At 45.8% G+C, this 21,614-nt stretch overlaps 1 protein-coding gene across 1 annotated transcript in view; it reads left to right on the forward strand.

The window, feature by feature from the left end:
- The first annotated feature begins 8,121 nt into the window (after positions 1 to 8,121).
- Positions 8,122 to 21,614, forward strand: part of DDHD1 (DDHD domain containing 1) — a 67,533-nt gene continuing 54,040 nt past the window's right edge. Inside the window, exons 1-2 of the mRNA XM_058806862.1 lie at positions 8,122 to 8,803; positions 21,374 to 21,547. Of these exons, the coding sequence (XP_058662845.1) occupies positions 8,122 to 8,803; positions 21,374 to 21,547 (856 nt within the window). The remainder of the gene's footprint in view (positions 8,804 to 21,373; positions 21,548 to 21,614) is intronic.

A 21,614-nucleotide genomic window follows, 5' to 3' on the forward strand; every position in this document is an offset into this window, starting at 1 on the left:
CAAAGCCTGAAAAAGCAAATATTTCTGTCAGGGATCATTGATTTCTTCCTTTGTTTGCCCTGGAACAATGGAGGGGGAAAAAGAAGGAAGAAAAAGGCTGCACAATTGAACAAAGCTGCATTGAGGGAGACAGGATTTGATATCCCAGGAATGACCTCTCCTTGCTTCCTAACCCTTGTCTTTTGGAGCAAGGGGGATATTCTGCTGCTGCTTGGAATAGGAGTAAAGGAATGTGGATCTGTGCCTTTGGAAGAACATTTCAGATCCAACAAAAGGCACTTTGACCTTGGCATAAGAGCAGTGCCAATAGTGCTGGTGTTCAAGGAAAAAAAATTGTAAACAGACAAGCCTCACATGTCTGGCAGCAGAGGAAAATACTCACAAAGGGGATTTTTAAACCAGTTGACCAACATCCTTTCTAAACCAGCCACACAGTTAATGCTCCCTGTGCAGAAATTATCACATTGTACTCAAAGATTTCTTGCAACTCTGCTTAATTTGATGAACAATATTTTAGCAGAGTCCAGTTACCAATACTGCGACACTCTCTGTGTATCCAAATATATTTGGATAGCTGTGAAACAAAACAAAACAGAACAAAAGCAGAAGTGTTTGATAAATATTTCCTGCCTGTATTTGGGACAAAGTTGAGTGCCATGTCCCTGTTATATAATGATGATGAAATGCTTCCTACCCAAGCAACTTTAAAAAAAAACATCAAAATCACAACTAACATTTTGAGTCTAGAGGACATGTGTGTCATCATTTGCAGAGCTGGCTGTTCTCACACCAGGTGGGAATGTGAGAGTTTATGAACAGCCCAGGAGAGCTTTTCTAAGAAGAAAAACAGCAATGAGTCAATATTTGGAGAGCGTGACTCAGGTAAGTCCACAAAGTTTCAGGCTGGCTCGTCCAGCCTGAGGTGATGAAGTGGTTTTTAGCAGCTGAGAAGGAGAAGGAGAGTGGGGATGTGATGGGGCAGCAATCAGCAGTGTTCATGGCAAATGGTTCCTGTCACAGAACAAACTTCATCTTGTTCTTTAATAAAATCACAGGCACAGTTGTTATCAGGAGTGGTGTTGGCTCAGGGCTGTGCAATACCCTGATTTGAGGGGGAAAAAATGGACAAGATCAATGTGAGTGCATAACAAATGGTTTAAAAATAGCTAATGGAAAGGTCTTAAAGTGGCTTGGAAATGAAGGATTCATCAATGAGTAAAGGCTGTTTCTAACGGACTCCTGCAAGCACTTGTGCCATTCATTGTGCTCTGTGTAGGAACTGCAGGAAAATAAAAGATGCTCCCATCATGAGAGTGTTTCCAAACTGTAAATATTTTGCTACTTAAAATTGCACTGGTCAGAGCAGTTTATTTGTAAATAAAATGGTGCAATGAGGAAAATTAGAAGAATGTGGTAAAATGAGTTCAGAGTCATGGAATCATTAAGTTTGGAAAAGCCTTCTGGGATCACAGAGTCCAACCATTCCCCCAGCACTGCCAAAGCCATATCCACAAGGGTTTTAAATCCCTCCAGGGAGAAGTCCATTTCTTGTACAAAGTTCTTTTTAAAGTAACATTAAAAAATAGGTGGGTATTCAGAGATGATTTGCAGTGCATTACTCTTTCAGTTACACACATTCTCACTACTTTTCCTCTTGGACAAAGGGAGATCCTTAGGAGCTTCTTATGGTCCTCCTTACCCCTCCCAGGAAATTCCCAGCTGTGTTAACTCAGCAGAGAGAAAACACTGATAAATAAAAATAAAAATAAAAATAAAAATAAAAATAAAAATAAAAATAAAAATAAAAATAAAAATAAATTCATATAAATATAAATATACTATTAAATATAACCATTACTATAAATATGACTATAAATATAGAATTAAATAGACATATAGATTAGATATAAATATAAGTAAAAATAACTAAATATAATTATAATGTTATAACTATAATTATAATTCTAAATATATAAATATAAATATAAATATAAATATAAATATAAATACACCTATAAATATAAATATAAATATAATTATAAATATAAATGTAAATATAAGTTGAAGTCTTCTATGAAGGTCTCATTATAAAAGGATTCCAGGATCCACCATTCTTTATCTTAGGATAGAATATCCTGAGTTGGAAGGGACCTCTATGGAAATTCACAATGCTCCATAAATGACTTTTCAAAATCAAGGTAACTTGGCTTTAAGACTTCCAGATTTATTCCACTCAAAGGAAAATTTCCCTTTCTGATGGTAAATGAAATTTCGACTTCTGGTCTTGTTTTTCATTTCATGTAACTCTGTGCTGATGGAGCCCAATCCCATGTCATGCCAGAAAGTTTCAAGCTCTTCCACATCTGTGACCTCAGAGCTGCCAGAAGTAAAAATGGGGAAATAATCCATTTTTGAGCTCAAATGAGAGAAGTGTGGGCTTCCAACATCATTCATACCAGCCCAGCCCAACCAAGACCTACCAAAATCAAAGTGAAATCCATCAGAAATATTGTACTTGCAGGGAATGTCCCAACGCAGGCAGGAATGATGAACCTGACTCCAGGTTCTCAGAAGGCTGATTTATTACTTTATAATACTATATTATATTAATGAATAATATACTACACTAAAGAATACAGAGAGAATACTTACAGAAGGCTAAAAAGATAATAATGAAAACTCATTACTCTTTACAGAGTCTTGACACAGCCTGGCCCTGATTGGCCAAAGAGTGAAAACAACTCCCAGCAGAACCCATTGGAACAATCACCTGTGGGTGAACAATCTCCAAACACATTCCACATGTGAGCACAACACAGGAGAAGCAAATGAGGTAAGAATTGTTTTCCTTTTTCTCTGAGGCTTCTCAGCTTCCCAGGAGAAAAACCCTGGGCAAAGGGATTTTTTGAGAAAATGTGAATGCCACAAGAAATCCTTCAGGAGGGGCTCCAGGCTCTGGAGTTCCCTTAATTTTGCCTTTAATAAACTGGTTTTGAGGCCATGTGTCCTCATAGGTCTGCAAGGAAGAAAAGTCACATCACAGCTCTCTGTGCTATGGTTCAGCTTCGTGATGATGATGATTGTGAGGAACATCTGGGGCTCAAGTCTATGATTCTTCATCCTGGAGAGGAGAAGGCTCCAGGGAGAGCTCAGAGGCCCTGGCAGGGCCTGAAGGGGCTCCAGGAGAGCTGCAGAGGGACTGGGGACAAGGGATGGAGGGACAGGACACAGGGAATGGCTCCCAGTGCCAGAGGGCAGGGATGGGTGGGAGATTGGGAACTGGGAATTCCTGGCTGGGCTGGAATTGCCAGAGCAGCTGTGGCTGCCCCTGGATCCCTGGCAGTGCCCAAGGCCAGGCTGGACAGGGCTTGGAGCAGCCTGGGACAGAGGAAGATGTCCCTGCCATGGCAGGAGGTGGAACAAAATTATTTTGAATTTCCCTCCCAACCCAAACCATTCCATGATCTGAGAGAATACATAAGACAGGTAAACAACATTTGGAGAGCCCCCTTGTCCATTTGGAAAATTTCCCCTTGATCTCAGACAAGGAGAAAAAGGAAGGAGAATGTGAGTAGGGTGACATGAAGGGTGAAAAACTTGTCAGAGGAGAAAAGATGTTGAAATCACACTGGCATTGATGGAAATGGGGATAAAAAGTGAGAGTCCCACAATCAGTGTCTTAAAATCAATCCACAACATAATGAAACATTCCCTTCTCCTTCTCCACTGTGGAGAAAAATCTGGGACAAGGCTTCAGGGTGAGGTTACCTCGTGCAGCTCATTAGGAATGCAAAAGATAAGTTAAACAAACAGATCATGTCCCAGTTGCTAAAACAATGGGGCCAAACAGCCTGGCACAGCCTCCTCTCCTGGCTCCTGGCCTGTTCCTTGCTTGTCTCCTCTCTTTTCCCTCTTTCTCCATTTGGAAAGGTAGAAGAGGCATGCTCAGAGCTCCTTCAGCTGAATTCTTCACGATGTTCTTGGAGCTTTTAGGGTTGGAAGGTGTTGCTGATGCACCCAAGGATCCGTGTGCAGCATTTCAGCAGGATTTCAATGACTCAGGGAAACACCACGCCAGCAGTGAACATTTTTAAAAGCTTCACCTCCCCTTCCAGCCTGAACTCAGTCTGGTCTCTCTCTGGGTTTTAACACACTCCATTAACAGGATTCCCCAGCTGAAAGAGAACGTAGGAGGTGGAGCACGAGCCTATTTTGGGACACCCAGCACCGTGCAGTGCACAGAAGTCCCCTTGTCACTGCAGGCTGGAGGATGGAGACAGTGAGGATGTGTGGGAGAAGGGGGACTTAGGGAACACACGCTCTGTACCCTGCTTTATTTCCCCCACAGCTGTCAGTGGGGCTGTGAGAGGGGTTTTGCTGAAAATTCAGGAGAATCACACACACAGATTTGAGGGGAGGGAGCACAATGATGTACAGGACACTCACACACACTGGTTTTTTTTTATATCTTTTTTTTATGTCTTTTTTTTTATGTCTTTTCCACCATAAGCCAGCACAGGGTGATTCACATGCAGAGGTGGATTCCAGCCATCCCCTTTCCCCTGTTCTTGCCCTAGAAAATGTGAATATGCCCTAGAAAAGGTGTGCAGGTGTGGGAAGGTGGGGCTGGGGGTTCAATCAGTGCACTCAGCTACAGCCCCTGCCAGGCTGTTGGTCACAACAACCCCATGGACTGCTCCAGGCTGGAGAACTGACCTGTGGGATCTGGAGATGCTGCTTGAACATGAGCCAGAGTGAGCCCAGGTGGGCAACAAGGGCAAGGGCACCTGGATGGTACCAGGCACAGAGTGGCCACAGGGGCAGGACAGTGACTGTCCCCTGTGCTGGCACTGCTGAGGCACCTCCAGCCCTGGGGACAGCTCTGGGTCTCTTGGAACAAGACATTGAGGGGCTGGAGCATGTCCAAAGAAGGGAACAGGGCTGGGGAAGGGTCTGGAGCACCAGGAGAGGCTGAGGGAGCTGGGCAGGGGCTCAGCCTGGAGCAAAGGAGGCTCAGGGGGGCCCTTGTGGCTCTGCACAGCTCCTGTCAGGAGGGCACAGCCAGCTCTGCACCCAGGGAACAGGGACAGGACAAGGAGAAACTGCCACAAGTTGTGCCAGAGAAGGTTTAGTTTGGATATTAGGAGGAATTTCTTCACAGAAAGGCTTGTCAGGCATTGGGATGGTCTCTCCAGGGAGATGATGGAGTCCCCATCCCTGGAAATGTCCAAGGAAGGACTGGACGTGGCTCTGGGCTGGGTGACAAGGTGGGGACTCAATCCTAAATGATTCCATGGTTCTGTGGGCTGTGTCTGGCTCGTGGGCACAGAGCAGCAGCCTGGCCTGGCTGTGATGTGTGTGTGTGTGTGTGGGGACATGTCACTGTCACATTCTCTGAAAAATCTCTTTGCCCAGGATTTTTCTCCTGGGAAGCTCAGAAGCCTCAGAGAAAAATGAAAACAATAGTTATCTGGTTTGCTTCTCCTGTGTTTTGCTGCTTTGGAATGTGATTTAGGCATTGTTTACTAACACGTGGTGAACAATTTACAATTGTTTACAATTGTAAATGTACAATGTAAACATGTACATGTTGAAATGTACAAATGTTTACAATTGTTTTAAACCAATTATTTCATTGGTTTCTGCTCTGAATTGTTTTGACTCAATGGCAAATTGGGGCTAAGCTGTGTCAGACTCTGAAGAGAGAGTCACAAGTTTTCATCATTATCTTTTTAGCCTTCTGTCTGTATCCTTTCTGTATTCTTTCGTATAGTTTAGTACAACATTCTTTTATACAATATAGATCATAAAATAATAAATTTGCCTTCTAATATCATGGAGTCAGGTTCATCATTCCTTCCCTTGTCAGGGGTCCCTGAAAATACCACAGGGACACTGCACACCCCAAGGGGACACTGCACACCCAGAAGGGACACTGCACACCCAGGGGTGACAGAGGTGCAGCTATCAGCTGCCTGCCCACCCAGATGTCCCCAAGACAGCAGTATCACTCTGCTCTCCTCCCTCCAGGGCATGTTGCAAAAAGTGGGGGGTGTCTCATAAACAGGTGACCCCACCCCAGTAAGCCAGGGTGTGTTTCTGCTTCCCACACCAGCCCTCAGCCCTTGGGAAAGGTGCCGGGGCACCTGGAGCTGATCCACAGCTGCCCCTCACCAGCTCTGGGGTGTGTGTTGGGGTGGGGAGCTGTCCCACACAGCTCTAAATCCTGGGACCCCTCCCTCCTCCTTTAGGGCTGCCAGGTGTTTTATCACACAGACAAGCGTTTCAACACCCCCTACTGCTGATTACCAGGTGTGGATTGCAGGTGGAAGCAACTTTCTCTCTCTCACACACACAAACAAGCACGGGTGAACCCCACCTTCTTCAGTTCTGGGGGAGCATTGGGGTTTCTCTCCCACCAGGGTGACTCCAGGTTGTTGGCCCTGTGCTCCTGTGCAGGGTGACAGCAGGATGAGTTTGGGGGGTATCAGGAACCCCAAAAGGCAGCAGGATGAGTTTGGGGGGTATCAAGTACCCCACAAGGCAGCAGAGGAGTTTGGGGGGTATCAGGAACCCCAAAAGGCAGCAGATGAGTTTTGGGGGTATCTTGCTTCCCTCCTCAATCCCCCATGAGGCTGTAGGATGTCACACAGGGACAGGGACACAGGCTGTGTCTGAGGGTGTCACACACACACAGGGACACAGGCTGTGTCTGAGGGTGTCACACAGTTCTACACTCTCTGAGCACGTCACAGTGTCACACGCCATGTCACACACAGGGTGTGACATTCTGTGTCTGAAGATGTCACACACTCAGTGTTACACATTGTGTTTGTTGGTGTCACACAGTGTCATACTCTGTGCCACACTGTCACTCGTTATGTCACACACTCTCAGTGTCACACACTCACCATGTCACACGCTATGTCACATGGTGTCACACTGTTCTGTCACACTCATTGTTACATGCTATGTCACACACTCAGTGTCACTGTCACACTTTCAGTGCCACACACTGTCTCTGTCACACTGTTTTACATGTTATCTCACACACAGTGTCACCTGCTGTGTGTGCCACACACTCTCAACGTCACCCTGTATCTGTCACATACAGTGTCACACACTATGTCACACACTCAGTGTCATATGCTGTCTCTGTCACACTCACAGTGTCACACACTACATCCAATATTCTCAGTGTCACATGCTATGTCACACACTCAGTGTCACACACAGTGTCAGAGGCTGTCACGCTCTCAGTGTCATACTGTCACACTCACATTCTCGGTGTCACCCACTGTCTGTGTCACACACTCAGTGTCACACTGTCACACATTATATCACACTCACATTGTCCCACACTCTGAGTCTGAGTCACTCACTCAGTGTCCTACACTGTGTCCCACACTCTCAGTGTCACCTGCTGTCCGTGTCACACACTCAGTGTCACATGCTCTCAGTGTCCCAAACTCTCAGTATCCCACACTATGTCACACTCGCATTGTTCCACTCTCAGTGTCACCTGCTGTGTCACATGCTCACTGTCCCACACTACATCCCAAGCTCTCAGTGTCCCACACTCTTTGTGTCACCCACTGTCTGTGTCACACACTCAGTGTCACATGCTCTCAGTGTCCCACACCGTGTCCCACACTCTCAGTGTCCCGCACAGTGTCCCTCGCTGTCCGTGTCACTCTCAGTGTCCCACACCGTGTCCCACACTCTCAGTGTCCCGCACAGTGTCCCTCGCTGTCCGTGTCACTCTCAGTGTCCGTGTCACTCTCAGTGTCCTACACCTCACCCCACGCTCTCAGTGTCCCGCACAGTGTCCCCCGCTCCCGCTGTCCCCTCGGTGTCCCCGTTCCGTTCCGTTCCGTTCCGTTCCGTGCCCGCCCCGCCGCCGCTCCGCCCCCGCCCGCGTCGCGCCGCGCGTGACGAGAGGCGGCGCCGCCCCCGCCCGCTCGGAGCCGGCGGCGGCTGCGGCAGCGCGGCCGGGCCGGGGCGCGGAGCGGGAGCGGCGCGGGGCGGGAGCGGGAGCGGGAGCGGGGGCGGGGGCGGGGGCGGGCGCGGGGGCGGGCGGGGCGAGGCCAGGCGGCCCCGCCGGGCAGGGCGCGCTGCGGCATGGATTACCCCGAGCCCGGCTCGCCGCAGGGCGCTCGTCACCTGCCCGGCCAAGCCGGCGGCTTCGGCAGCGGCGGCTACGAGCGGCCGAGCCGCGGCGAGGAGGAGGAAGCGGCGGAGGAGGAGGAGGAGGTGGCGGCTGCCCGCGCCCGCCCGCCCCGCCGCCCGCAGCCGCCGCTCCACGCCGCGCTCTCCACCTCCTCCTCCGAGGGCGACCCCGAGCCGGCGGCGCCGCCGCGGGAGCGCAGCCTCAGCGACGAGGCCGCCGCCGGAGACTTCGACTCGGCCGAGTCCGGCGCGTCGCTGCGGTACTCGACGGGCACGGGCGGCGAGGGCAGCGAGGGCGAGGGCGCGGGGCTGGGCAGCAGCGACAGCGGCGGCAGCGGCTTCTCGCTGGCGGCCAGCGCGCTGCCCGAGAGGCGGCGGCCGGGCGGCGGCCGGCCCCGCTATGAGGTGGTGCGGGAGCTGGGCGCCGAGGAGGTGCGCTGGTTCTACCGCGAGGACCGCAAGACCTGGAAGCCCTTCATCGGCTACGACTCGCTGCGCATCGAGCTGGCCTTCCGCGCCCTGGGCGGCAGCGGCGGCGGCGGGGAGCCGGCGGCCGTGGAGCCGGTGTGCGTGAGGAGCGGGCTCTACGAGGTGGACGTGGCCAGCGCCGAGAGCTACCCCGTCTATTGGAACCGTGAGTGCCGCCGTGCCGAGGCGGAGGGAGGGTGGTCGTGGTGCCCCGTGGTCCCCGGGAGGGAGTCTGAGCATCCCCCGTGAGCGCGGAGCCTGCGCTGGGTGACCCCGCCGCGGGGACACCGGGTGAGACACCGGGTGGCCTTTGGTGCCCCGGTCACTCTTACTGCCGGTGTGTTCCTGTATAGGGGATTTAGGATAAATCATCCAGGGAGAGAGAACTCGCGGTGCGCATCTCCAGCAGGTCCCTGAGCGAGGAGGGAGTGGGAATTCGCCTTCCGAGGCTCAGGGACATTGTGAGGGAAAAGACTCGGGCATCCCTGAGAGAGGGGACTCTGGGCCATCCCCCTGCCCGAGGATGAGCGGTACCCCCAGTCAGGGTGTTCTGAGCACATCAGCCATTCCAGCAGCACAGGGACTGAGCATCTTCCCCTTGTCAGCTCCCCCTCAGCACACAAGCATGTGTGTAGGACACGATCTGGGGCATGCACCTGGCACCAGAGACTTGGAAAAGGGAGGTCTGGGCATCTGCTCGGTTCTTGGCATGTGTGGAAGAAAGTGGGAGGGAAAGTGGCAGAGAACCTTCTCATGCTCTGCTTTTCCCAAGCAGAGGGTGAGTGAGGGTGGGTATTTGCCTTCAGCACTCTCCCAGTTCCCTCCCTGCACACCTTTCCTTCAGAAGTGGAAACATCAGATGTTTGTCCACTCTCTCCTCCCCACAGATGTGTCTTTGGTCCTCATCTTCAGTGTGGAATGATGGAAGCAAGGGTTGTCCCACTGTGACCCTTGTCCTCTCCACTAGGGAAAAGATTATCTTGTGCTTTATATTTAATTTCTCCTCGCCTGCCCTCTGGGAGGAAGCATGAAGTGGGATTTTTCTGCCTTCCTCTTGGAGGAATTGCAACAGGCATCTCATACACACATAATCCTTAATTCCTACTCTTCCAATAAAGGGAAATATGTTTCACCTCCTCAGCTTCAAAACGAGGTGGGAATGCACCCCCTGTGCCACCCTTCCCCTTGCATTTGTATGTCCTTGTGGAGCAGAAATTAAAGAGGGGCAGAGACCCCATTTCCCTGCACTTTTCCCCTGGTGGGAAGGGCTCAAGGGTCTTGCTGGACAAGTGAACCCCTGTTTTCCTGAGGCTGACAAGCTGTGCTCACCTGCTGGTGCTGAGGATTTGCTTTCCAACTGCATTCCCTCAAGGACAAGGGGGATGTGGTGGAGCAGAGTGAGCTGCAGAGGAGCTGAGCATGTCCTGGCGTGGGCTTGGCAGAGGGGCAGTCAGGTTTCTCTCATCTTGAGACTCAGGTGAGAGTCTCAGGGGAACAGCAGGGCTGTTTCAGGGATGAAAACCAGGGCTTTCTGTTGTTTTCCCTCTTAATTTATCAGCCTCTCTACAGGGGGCAGCTCCATAAACGACAATACAGTTCACTTGTGGGACAGTTTGTCTTTCAAGTCATCACCCCAGCAGACAGACAGCGAGCAGAGGTCTCAGCCCACACAAATTCTGAGCTAGAGGAGCCTGGGCACAGCTTCTTGAGCAGAAACTGGAGCTGCTTCTCCCTGTCACCACGCTGAAGCCCCTTGCTGTTGGCTCTGGCTGCAGCTCCACATGGTTCCTGGGGAGAGAAGATGCAGGACAGCCAGGGGAGGAGGAGGAATCTGCTGAAACTGTGCCTGGGGAGAGAGGGGAAGGCGTGAGCAGAGCTGTCAGGTGAGGCAGGATTGCTCCTGGTAATGGGAGCAAGAGGCTGCACTCGTCAGCAGCTTAAAGGTTTAATTTCTTGACACCGTGCCTTGTCCATTTTGGAAGCTGATTCAGTCTCATTAAGCCCGAGGAGCAGATGTTTCAGATGACAGCATGGGCTGTGCAGAGACGATTTCTGGTGCTGGGAAGGAGAGATTCCCAGAGGTTAGCACCAGAGGCAGGGAAGAATAAACTGCTGGGCCCGAGCAGACTGATGACAGGGATGATTTCTAGCCCTCAGAAAGCTGATTAAGGGCAGTGCTCAAGTCTTTTCTTATTAGCAGGTCCAGTCCTTTAGCAAGGCTGAGATCAACTTTTGGTCTTTCAAGGGGCTTCTGGTACCTTCTGCTTTAACTTCCTCACTGCACATTTCCTTGCTTCTATTCCTTGTGAGTGCCTTTCTCCCATTCTTCCTGACTGCTGCATGCAGATCTGAGAAAACAGCAAGGTCAGATCCCAGGATTCAGTCTTATCTGTGCCTTTGAAGGCCTTGGTGGAGCCATAATTCCCATATTATTCCCCTTTGGTAGCATGTGTGCAGTTCTGGATCCAAAGGGTGGCTGCTGCCCTGATGTGGATGTGCCAAACCAGCTGTGAGTAAGGCAGGAGAATTCTCCTCTCTGACCACACAGGCATGAGGTATGATGAGTACAACTGCCTTAAAATGTGCTGAGGTGCTTGTTGGAGAGTACAGAAACTTCTGGCTGGTTTTGCTGACTCATGGTTCAGCTCACAGCAAAGGTCAAAAGCTTTTCTCTTTGTTTTTTTGCCCTCTTTCCTGCATGTGCTGGAATCTCACACAACCACCACGCTGAGCACTTGGTTCCTCAGCTGGCAATTCCTGGGGCATCACAATGCCAGGCAAGTGTTGGTTATAGCTTGGCAGGTGCTGGAATATTTATTTTCATATCTGCATTTTCAGCAGGCTGCAGGATCCGTTGGTAACATCAGGAATATCAGCCTGAGTTACAATTTGAGCAGATTAATTACTGAGAATTTCATCCTTACCTTGTGACCTCTGGGATTTATTTAATTAGTGCTGTAGAACCAGCAAAAATGGTTCAAGAGGATGAAAATTATTAATGTAGGCTTTCACATAAGTCAGTCATTTGGAGCAGGGCTGTTTATTGTTTTCTGGGGAGATGACAAGAGTGATATTTTATACAAGGGTCTTCTGTTTAAATCTTAAATTACCCAGCCCTTTTCAGCCCTCCCAGCTGAAGAGGGCTGCTTTACAACCATGTTGCTCTGGAGTTTGTCAGTGGAGTTTTCAAAGTCCTGTGTGAGCCTGTTAAATCCATGGTCTGTGAATTTTTGGATTCTGTTTTCTGGCTTGTGGGTTTGTCCCATGCAACCCTTGTCCTGTCAGATATTTGCTTTTTCCAGGCTTTTCTTCATGGGTACATTGTAAAGTTGAGTGTATTTATTTAAATTATTCCACTTCAAGACAAAGGCTTGGTAAAGTTGAAATTTTTTTGTTTGTTTTTGTAATGTATATTATTTTTCTACCTAACAGTAGCTAAAGTCTATTAAGTAAAAAGCCAATTTTTGTATTTAAAACCAAATTTGTTTAGTAGAACCATCCCTGAGTGAAGATGTATAGAAATAACAGATAATTTACTGGCTTTAATCTGGAAATACCTGTGAATACAGAATGGACTACTGGGTCTTAAAATCAAGATCTTTCTGCTCAGACTGGAATTGGGCTGCTTTAAAAAACAATTTTAGCTGCCTTTTTGATCAAGATGAAAATTAAGGGAATGAAATCAAGAGTTTATCATTGTTTGTGACTTTCATTTGGTTTAGTCTGGTTTTAGCAGTGTTTTTTGTCATTTTACAGCACACTTAAACGTTGGTTTTAGTGTGTTGGACAGTCTTTGAACTTGGTTGATAACAATTTCCTTTCTATAAAGGACCTTTTGATTGAAGGCTGAAGTCCTGAATGAAATTTTATGGCTTTTTTTTTTATCTCTAGGTGTGTAATCCTTTGGCAAATAAAACAGTGACAGTTCATTTTGTAAAGATGAAACGTTGCTTTCACTACTCAAAATCTTTCTGGGTTCTTTTTTGTGTCTGTTTTTACTGTGCCATCATTTCAAAAACATCTTGTAGCTTAATTTTTGGCCAATTCCTTGCTGACCAAAAGGCCTGGAAGTGTTCCTGGACAGGGTTTGGGGCACCCTGGGCCAGTGGATGGTGTCCCTGCCATGGCAGGGATGGGATTTAAGGTTCTTTCCAACCCAAACCACTCTGGGATCCTGTCACCTAACACACCTAGATGAAATAACTTCCAGATTTGCAGTGTTCCATGTATTAAATCACATTTGTTTGTATTTTCAGGGGTTTTTGTTGCCTCTCAGCAGAGAGAGCTTGGGAATTTTGGGATTCTTTCACTAGGCCAGGGTTGAGGTGGCAGCACTTGGAAGTGTCTCTGAGAGCAAGTTTCTTCCCTGAGCCCAGCTTTTATATTTCATTTAACCATATTTCATCAAAATTAATCTGTCTTTCTCCTTTAAATGGGACCAAAATAATTCTCCCGTGGATGGCTCAGCTACAGCAGAGTAGCTGAGGAAGGACATGGCTTGGGAAGTTGTGCTTGTCCTTTGATGTGGGCCAGCACTTTTCCTGCTGGATTTGGTCCACAAGGACGAAGGCAGAGGTGTAGGGAATATTTGGATTACAAATTGTGTTTACTGCTATAACTGTGGCAGCAGGAAATGTTTGTGGCATGAGAAGGATGAGGAGTTCTGCTCTGAGTTCATTCAGGCCTGAACTTGGGTTGGACAGAGCCGAGATCAAAGGAATGGGGTGGGATTGAATTTGGAGGTGACAGAGTTGAATTAAGGACTGGTGACAGGTGAATTTTTGTGTGTGTGATGCTCTTTTAGGGAAAAACAACACTGAAAGCACCAACCAAACCATACACCCTGTCCAGAGCGCTTGGAGGAGCACAGGGATGTGTGAGAGCTGTGCCAGTTAGTGAGGAGAAGGCCTAGATGAATTAAATGCAGGAAAAAAATTATCTGCAAAAGAGCAAGAAATTAAAATAAGAAGCAGGAACAAGAAATTAAAATAAGAAGCAGGAGCGGTTGAAAGGTTGAAAACAGTGAGGGTGAGGGAGTGGTTTGAGAAAAGGTCACTGCTGTGATGGGATCTGTGTGAGGGGCTGGGGAGCAGAAACTCCACAGATTTTGTAAATAGCAGGGTTAGTGAACACATAAACACGAGGTTCAAGTGGGATGCCCAGCAGTGAAATTTACAATGAAAGAAACTAAAAGTGTTGCCCAGAGAAGCTGTGGCTGCCCGTGGCAGTGTCCCAGGCCAGGTTGTGTGGGTTTGGAACAACCTGGGACAGTGCAAGGTGTCCCTGCCATGGCTGGGGGGTCTTCAAGGTCCCTCCCAAACAAAACCATTCTGGGTTTCTGTGAAAATCCTGCTGGTTTTCTGGTAGGGGAAACCCCACAGAGGTTGTAAATGAAGGAAAATTTAAACATGGGGATGAAGGCGTAGGGAATTCTGGAGTTGGCTTGGAGAAGATGGAGGAAGGAAGGGAGTTCAGGAGGAAACAGAAAAATAATCCCTGTGGTGGAGAAGGAAGGAGTTGAAGCCATCCAAGGGCACAATAACCTTTGCTGTCATCTTGTTCATTAGTGGCAGGTCTGAGGTGTGCACTGAAACAATCTTGCTCTTTATTTTGGACGATATTCCAGGAACCTCTTGTTCCAAGTGTTTGTGTGCGCTGGCAGAGCTGGGGAGCGCAGCAGGGCTTTCAGGAGAGCACACTCAGAGTGTGAGGGTGGCATTGTGCAAAAGCCCTGTGACATTTTGGGATGGGCTGGGAGCACACTCTCAATTTTGGGGGTGCTCATGCTTGGTCATGTGGCTCAGGAATTGTTCTTTTGTGTTTTTTAAAAAATGCAGGTGTCCCTGGGGGGTAAAGAGCTGATAAAGGACAAACTCAGTGGTTCCAGCAGCAAATGCCACTGGTGGAAGTGCCTCAGAGCACTAGGATTGAAGTTTAGTGAACTGCTTTAATGGATAAGAATTCAATAAAAATAAAATTCTAACTTTAAAACTGCAGCCCATTTCATGTTTTGATAGTCTAAGGTTGTTTTTTTTTTATTTTTTTATGAGTTCTTCCTGCTTGATATGGCCTGTAAAGTGAGCTTTGGGATTTTGGCTTGGACCATCAGGATCAGGTCTGTGGAAAGAACAATTGTGGATATGGTAATTAAACTGTTACCTTAAAGCAGGAAAATCCTTCCTGATAAAATTATGTCCTGGAGCCAGGCTAGGAGAGAGCTGGGAATGTTCCCCTGGAGAGAAGAAAATCCAGGGAGAGCTCAGAGGCCCTGGCAGGGGCTCCAGGAGAGCTGCAGAGGGACTGGGGACAAGGCATGGAGGGACAGGAGCCAGGGAATGGCTCCCAGTGCCAGAGGGCAGGGATGGGTGGGAGATTGGGAACTGGGAATTCCTGGCTGGGCTGGAATTGCCAGAGCAGCTGTGGCTGCCCCTGGATCCCTGGCAGTGCCCAAGGCCAGGTTGGACAGGGCTTGGAGCAGCCTGGGATAGTGAAAGGTGTCCCTGCCATGGCAGGAGGTGGAACAAAATTATTTTGAATTTCCCTCCCAACCCAAACATTTTGTGATTCTGTGTTTTGGGATGATTTGCAGTTGATGACTTGGAGCGCATTTATCGCTTTTTGTGGAGTTCCTTCTGTGTTTGACTGGAACCAGCCCCACAGAGCAGCCTCTCATTCCTCATTGCTGGATTCATAGTGTGAAATGATCAAAAACAGTTCAGGGAAAAACACTTTTAGGCTGTTGCTGGAATACTTGAGGCAGTCTTGGTAAATCAGAGGCAATTCCATGTTTGCAGCAGAGAAGAAACATCTATTGCTGCCTCTGGGATCCAGCAGTGGAGCCAACACTGAGGCTCACAGGTTGGGCTGCTCTGGAAGGAAAATCCCACCTGTGCCAGTGGGACTGAAACTCAAAGGTAACTTGCACCTGGAATTTACAAATTGCTTCTATGGAGCAACTGGGAGCTACTGGATGAACCAGCAAAACGATGATTTTCACTGCTCAGTGAGTGAAATCTCTGTTTAGCTCAGGCTCTGTGTCCCTCTGGAGCTTCCTGAGGCTTCACCCTTGAACTCCTCTGCAGGATTTTCCCTTCTGGCGGAGCAGGACCGGTCACACCTGGCTGTGGTTGGACAAAGGGAGGTCACCAGGCTGGCATCAAACAAATGGTTCTGTTTATTTAAGAGTCAGTCACCTGCTGTGTTGTGAAATAAAGTGAGGGAGAGCTAGAAAGGTGTGCGATGTTAAACTTTTTTTTTTTAAAAGTTTTAAGTGTGTTACGTTAGGTAGCAAACATGAAATAATGCAATTTTAGTTTGGGGCTGTTTTATTACAACGTCACCATCCTCACAGACAAGAATTTCTTCCACGTATCTAACCTGAATTCCAGTTCTTACTGTTTGAACTCTTATCTCCTTGTCCTATCCCTAAAATTCTTGATGAAATATACCCAGAACATGATTTTAGGCTTGATATAATAGGAATGGATAACAAATTTTTAGAAATTCTCCAACAGCACCCTTGATATTATTCTGGAGTATATTTTTGTGTATTTATTAATTTATTTATTTATTTAGGCACTGCTACAGGTTGCCCAGAGAAGTGTTTCAGGCCAGGTCCTCGGTAAATGTATGAGCCCTTCATTATTTAACTAAATATAAAACTTTCAGTTTTATAAAAGAAAAGTTAACTTTTAACTATAACTGAAAAGTTAATATAAAACTTTCAGTTTTAGATGCCACATTTGCAGCCCCAAAGTTGCCTTCAGCTTGTGCAGATTTTATTCTCACATGCTGCAAATTGTTTGCTACTGCAGGAAGAAGGAAATCAAATTTAAGGAAATGTTACAGCACCAAAAAATCAGGAATCTGAAATTACTACACTGAAAAACATCTCAGCCTGGTGGTGTTTTATAAGCTTGTGTTTCTTGCCTCACTTCTTGGTTTTGGGCTTGGAGAGCTGGGAGTTGTCAATTTGAGCAAAGCACCAGCTTTAATTTAAATTTCTGAGCCTCTGAATATTCTATTAACCTTTTAGATCTCATTTGTGGGCAAATCATCATAAGTGTCTTGGGGCTGATGGCTGCAGAGTGCCAGGAGTGCCTGGGCTGGGCCAGCAGTGAGTTCCTATCTCTGAGTTATCTCACTTTGAATCAAGGCAGGTCCTGAAAAAGGCTCCTTTGAGCTGTGCAAAATTGAAATTTAAGGCTATGCCCTGTCCAGCGATGTGGTGGCAGGAAATGAATGATGGAATTTTTATTTTAGAAGGGAAATTAAGGCAAATTCTGCTCAGTTATGACTTTATTGTGATGGATTAGCCAGGTTTTTATTCCAATTTCTATTAGATGTGAGGAGTAGCTGGGTTATACACATACACTACACACACATGCTGTAGTTTTTATGTTGCCTACAGTTTTTATTTTAACATAATTCTCGTTATTCAGAGGATTTTGGTGATTATTATAATGCAAATCACTCGTGTTCTTATCACACCATTAATTACAGCACTTGTATTCTTTTATTCTTTGGATTTTCAGGGGGAAAAAAAGACCCATTTGTCCAAAAATAAATAAATCCTTTGTTGCAGAGTAAATCTCTTAAACTGATTTCCTCCAGAAGTGGTAAAATACGTGTGACTAATTAAAATTAAGTGGTTTTCATCTACTTTAAATCTCCACCATTCAGATTTATTTAGAAATTCTTTTATAAATAAACCATGGAAGTGTATAACCAGTCAAATATGTTGATATCTTTCAGTCTGAAGCACTGCCAGCTGCAGATTATATGGTGTAAGACTTAAGGCAGTAAAGAAATCAAGGCAAATCCTTTCCTAGGGATTGAGATTGTAGGGATAAGGATAAATAACTCTTCATGTTGTAGATTTGGAATTCTGTATTGACAAAAAATAAATTAAATTACAACATGATGTAATTCCAGTGTCTTTAACTCTTCCATAAAACAAAAGTAAGTGAAAGAATTTAGTTTAAGTTTTCTGAAATATATGATGGTGCAAGACATGAATTAATTTATTGAAGGTGGATGAGGGCTGAAGAATTGTGAAATTGGGTGCTGAGATGGCAATTCTGGTTCATCACTTTTTAATGCTCTTTACTGTTGTAAGTTTGCATCAAATCTTCTGGACTAAACCTGGGAGTTTTTCAGTGACAGCCCTGTGCAGTATTAAACAGAGGAGCTGTGGTTAGGAGCCTCTTTCCCAGAGTCACAGATTTCTCTGAAAAATCCCTTTTTTGTGTGTGAAATGATTTCCCCATGCCATCCAGAGTATTGCATGGAATTACCACGGATGCACTTCCCTGTCTTCATTAACTGAAGTCTCATTTGCTTTTGGGGACCTTTAGAACTCTGGTTGCTGTTGGTTTTCTCAGCTTTTACAGAGATGTGGTAACTGAGAGGTGTTTTAAAAGATTTTATTCCATTATCAGTCTTGATGAAGAGTGAGACGCAAGAGATGTAAAACTCAATGCTGTTTTATCAGAAGCTCACTTATTTCTTGGTTACAATACCTTATATTTTCCAGCCTATTAGCTTTTGCTGCAGGATGTTGTTATTACTTCTAACACCAATCACCTTTAGTTTTATCCCATGGGGTCCTACTGCAATGCATCTTTCACAGTTGTAATTCTCTAAAATATCTGGTTTTTTTGCAAGGCCATTATTTTGAAACATGTTGAAACTTGTTTCTAGTTCAGTCTCTCCACAAGTTGTCATAGAATTGGAGGTTATCAGGGAGTCTTGGGATGGTTTGGGGTTGGAAGGGACCTTAAATCCCATCCAGTGCCACCCCCTGAAATGGCAGGGACACCTCCCACCATCCCAGGCTGCTCCAAGCCCCAATGTCCAACCTGGTTTTGGGCATTTTCAGGTATCCAGGGGCAGCCTCCCCACCCTCATTTCCCCGTAATATTCCCTCCTAATCTCCCCTTTTTTTAGTTTGAAGCCATTCCCTGTGTCCTGTCCCTCCATGCCTTGTCCCCAGTCCCTCTGCAGCTCTCCTGGAGCCCCTTCAGGCCCTGCCAGGGGCTCTGAGCTCTGCCTGGAGCCTTCTCCTCTCCAGGTGAGCACCCCCAGCTCTCCCAGCCTGCCCCAAAATGTGGTTCTGTGTGCTGTGATCCCAGATTTGATGCTCTCAGCTCTGCAGGGCTCTGTGGTCAGGTTTCTGAGAGCCAAGCTGTGCTGCTGATGGCAGGAAATGTCATTTTCTGCCTTCCTCTCCTCCTCCTGCCCTTCCAGGTGCTTTTCTCTTGAGGTTTTCCTGTAGCTCAGGGTTCAAACCTGCCCCCCCCCCCCTCAGCTTGTGATGGGAAATAAAAGCAGTTTGTGGTTCAGGCTGGTTTGGCTGCTCTGAGAGTGTGCAACTGCTTAAAGAAATAGGAAAAAGAAAAAAAAAGGCAATACCTTGTTCCCCCCCTAAAATCCCACAGAGCTGGAAAACAGAACAACAGAACTACCCCACTCCGTTTTTCAAACCTCCTTAATTGTCTTTGGATCTAAAAATAATTTATATTTGCGTATTAACACCCTTTCCAAAGTCTAATATCATATTTATTCCCAAACTCAAGTGTTCTGCAGAGATTTCATGTGAAAATTTTTCTCATTTCAAAGTTTTTCCTGGCTGAGCCTTTCTGGGAAGGGCTCAGGTTCTGTTTGAGAGCTGCTGTTGAGTCCTCTGGACTGTTCTTATAAGGAACCACTCTGGGAAAGTTTCTCTCAGGCAAAAAGAGCCTGAAAATATTTACTTTAATACTTGATGGTGAGAATTTTAGCAATCTGTAGGTGGAAATTCCCATGTGAAAAACTTGAAGCCCTTCAGAACTGTAAAAGAGGTGTCTTGTATTCACTTAGTTTGGAGTACAAAATAGTATTCATATGATTATTATTAAAAAAAAAAAAAAACAACATATTTCTGCCTGTGGATTCAGTGAATGGAGCCTCATCAGGCTGCTTAGTCAAGAATTAAGGAATTGCTCACAGATTTTCCCAGTGAGGATTAACATCTGACATAGCCCTGTCACTGCTGCAGCCACAATGGGAGCCTTTATGTCCCCTCACATTTCATTTCTTCCTACAGACACAGCTTTGTTTGGCAGGGCAGCCTGGCTGGGTCTGTGTGCTCTGAAAAATGTGAATTTCTGACAGGTGTAAAATGTCTGGGAATACAGCAAAGGTTAAGGAAAGAGCCTGGTGTGGTTAACTTTCAGTTCATGAAAAATAAATATTCATCTTTCACCCTGCATTGATGGGTGTAGACTCCTAAATTCATCTAAATTTTCATTAAATATTGCATTTTCTGCATGACTTGTGCATTTTACAGCTACTCAGAAATTTGGTTTTCCTCATATTTTCAAGGATTAATTTCCTTTGCCAGCTTTTTTCTACCCTGTTCCAGGTCAGAGCAGATCTTGGAACAGTGAATCCTTTTTTTTTTTTTTTTCCCTTTATCTCCTTTTTTTTTAAGCCTTTTTTTGTGGTTGAGTTCTAATTTGCTTTGTGGAGCTAAATCTTTGTGGTCAGTGTAGCACACACAGGATGTTTGGTTTTGGCTGAGTCGGTCTATACAAACATATATATATATATATATATATATATATATATATGTGCGTGTGTGTATGTATATGTATATGTGTATATATGTGTGTGTATGTATATGTATATTATATATATATGTATATGTATATAAATATATAAAAATATATATTTATAAAATATCAATTTGTATACATATAAGTATATATAAATATATAAGTATATATAAATATATATAAAATATACACAAAATATATAAATATTATATACTATATAAATATATGTATAAATATATTAAAATAAATATATTAAAATGTATAAATATATATAAATATATAAATGGGACCAGTGACCTCCAGTGCACACTGGGAATGTACATGTGAATGTGTATATATATATATATATATATATATATGTGCACACATACATACATATATGTACACTCCCAGTGTGCACTGGTGGTCCCTGGTCCCACTGCTCTGTGCTCTCAGCAAACCCAAATTTGTTAATCCCATAAAAACCTGGATTTGGGATCTTTGAAGCTTGTGGGTCACTGAATTTCTCCTTGATTTTCCAGATGTAGGAGGAGGAATTCAAAGCTGAATTACAATGTCATTGTCCTGGGTGTAAGAGGGGAGTTCTTGCTCCCTGTAGTAAGTGTGGGCAACAGTGAAGCCCAATTTGATAAAGAATAAGCACCAAGTTATATTTTTTTAAGAGATTTTTCTTCTGCCACATGCACAGCAAATGCAGAGCCCCCACTTTCCTCATTTGGAGAACTGAAACTGAAACAAGAACAGCAGTAACCAAAACCAGCCCTCAGTAAAACACTGGATTTAATTAAAAAAAAAAAACAAACTTGAATTTTTAATACCACCATTTATGCTAATTGATGTGTAATTTGGGTTGTTGGGAATGCCCTGGCAGTGTCCAAGGCCAGGCTGGATGGGGCTTTGAGCAAGCTGGGCTAGTGGAAGGTGTCCCTGCCATGGCAGGGGTGGCACTGGATGCATTTTAAGGTTTCTTCCAACCTAGAACATTCTGGAATTCTGTTTTTCTGTCCCTCTCTCACATCCTCACACACAGCTGGGAAATCTTATTAGCTCAGGTTTGCAATTACACTCCGTTTCCTACTCTCAGTTTGTGATTGGTTGCTTTAAAAAACCCTCTTTTTTTTGTATTTTTATCTTTTTAGAGTCTGAAAAGATCCCTGTCATGCGTGGCCAGTGGTTTATTGATGGGACTTGGCAGCCTCTGGAAGAGGAGGAAAGTAATTTAATAGAGCAGGAGCACCTCAACCGCTTCAAAGGCCAGCAGCTGCAGGAGAGCTTTGAAATGGAAATATCCAAACCTGTTGATGGGAAGGAGGGTAAGATTGTTTAGATCACTATAATACATTTTTTTGGACACTTGAGATGTGCTTTTCCTAAGTAACA

This window comes from Ammospiza caudacuta, chromosome 6, assembly GCF_027887145.1.
Source record: "Ammospiza caudacuta isolate bAmmCau1 chromosome 6, bAmmCau1.pri, whole genome shotgun sequence".
Classification (NCBI taxonomy): domain Eukaryota; kingdom Metazoa; phylum Chordata; class Aves; order Passeriformes; family Passerellidae; genus Ammospiza; species Ammospiza caudacuta.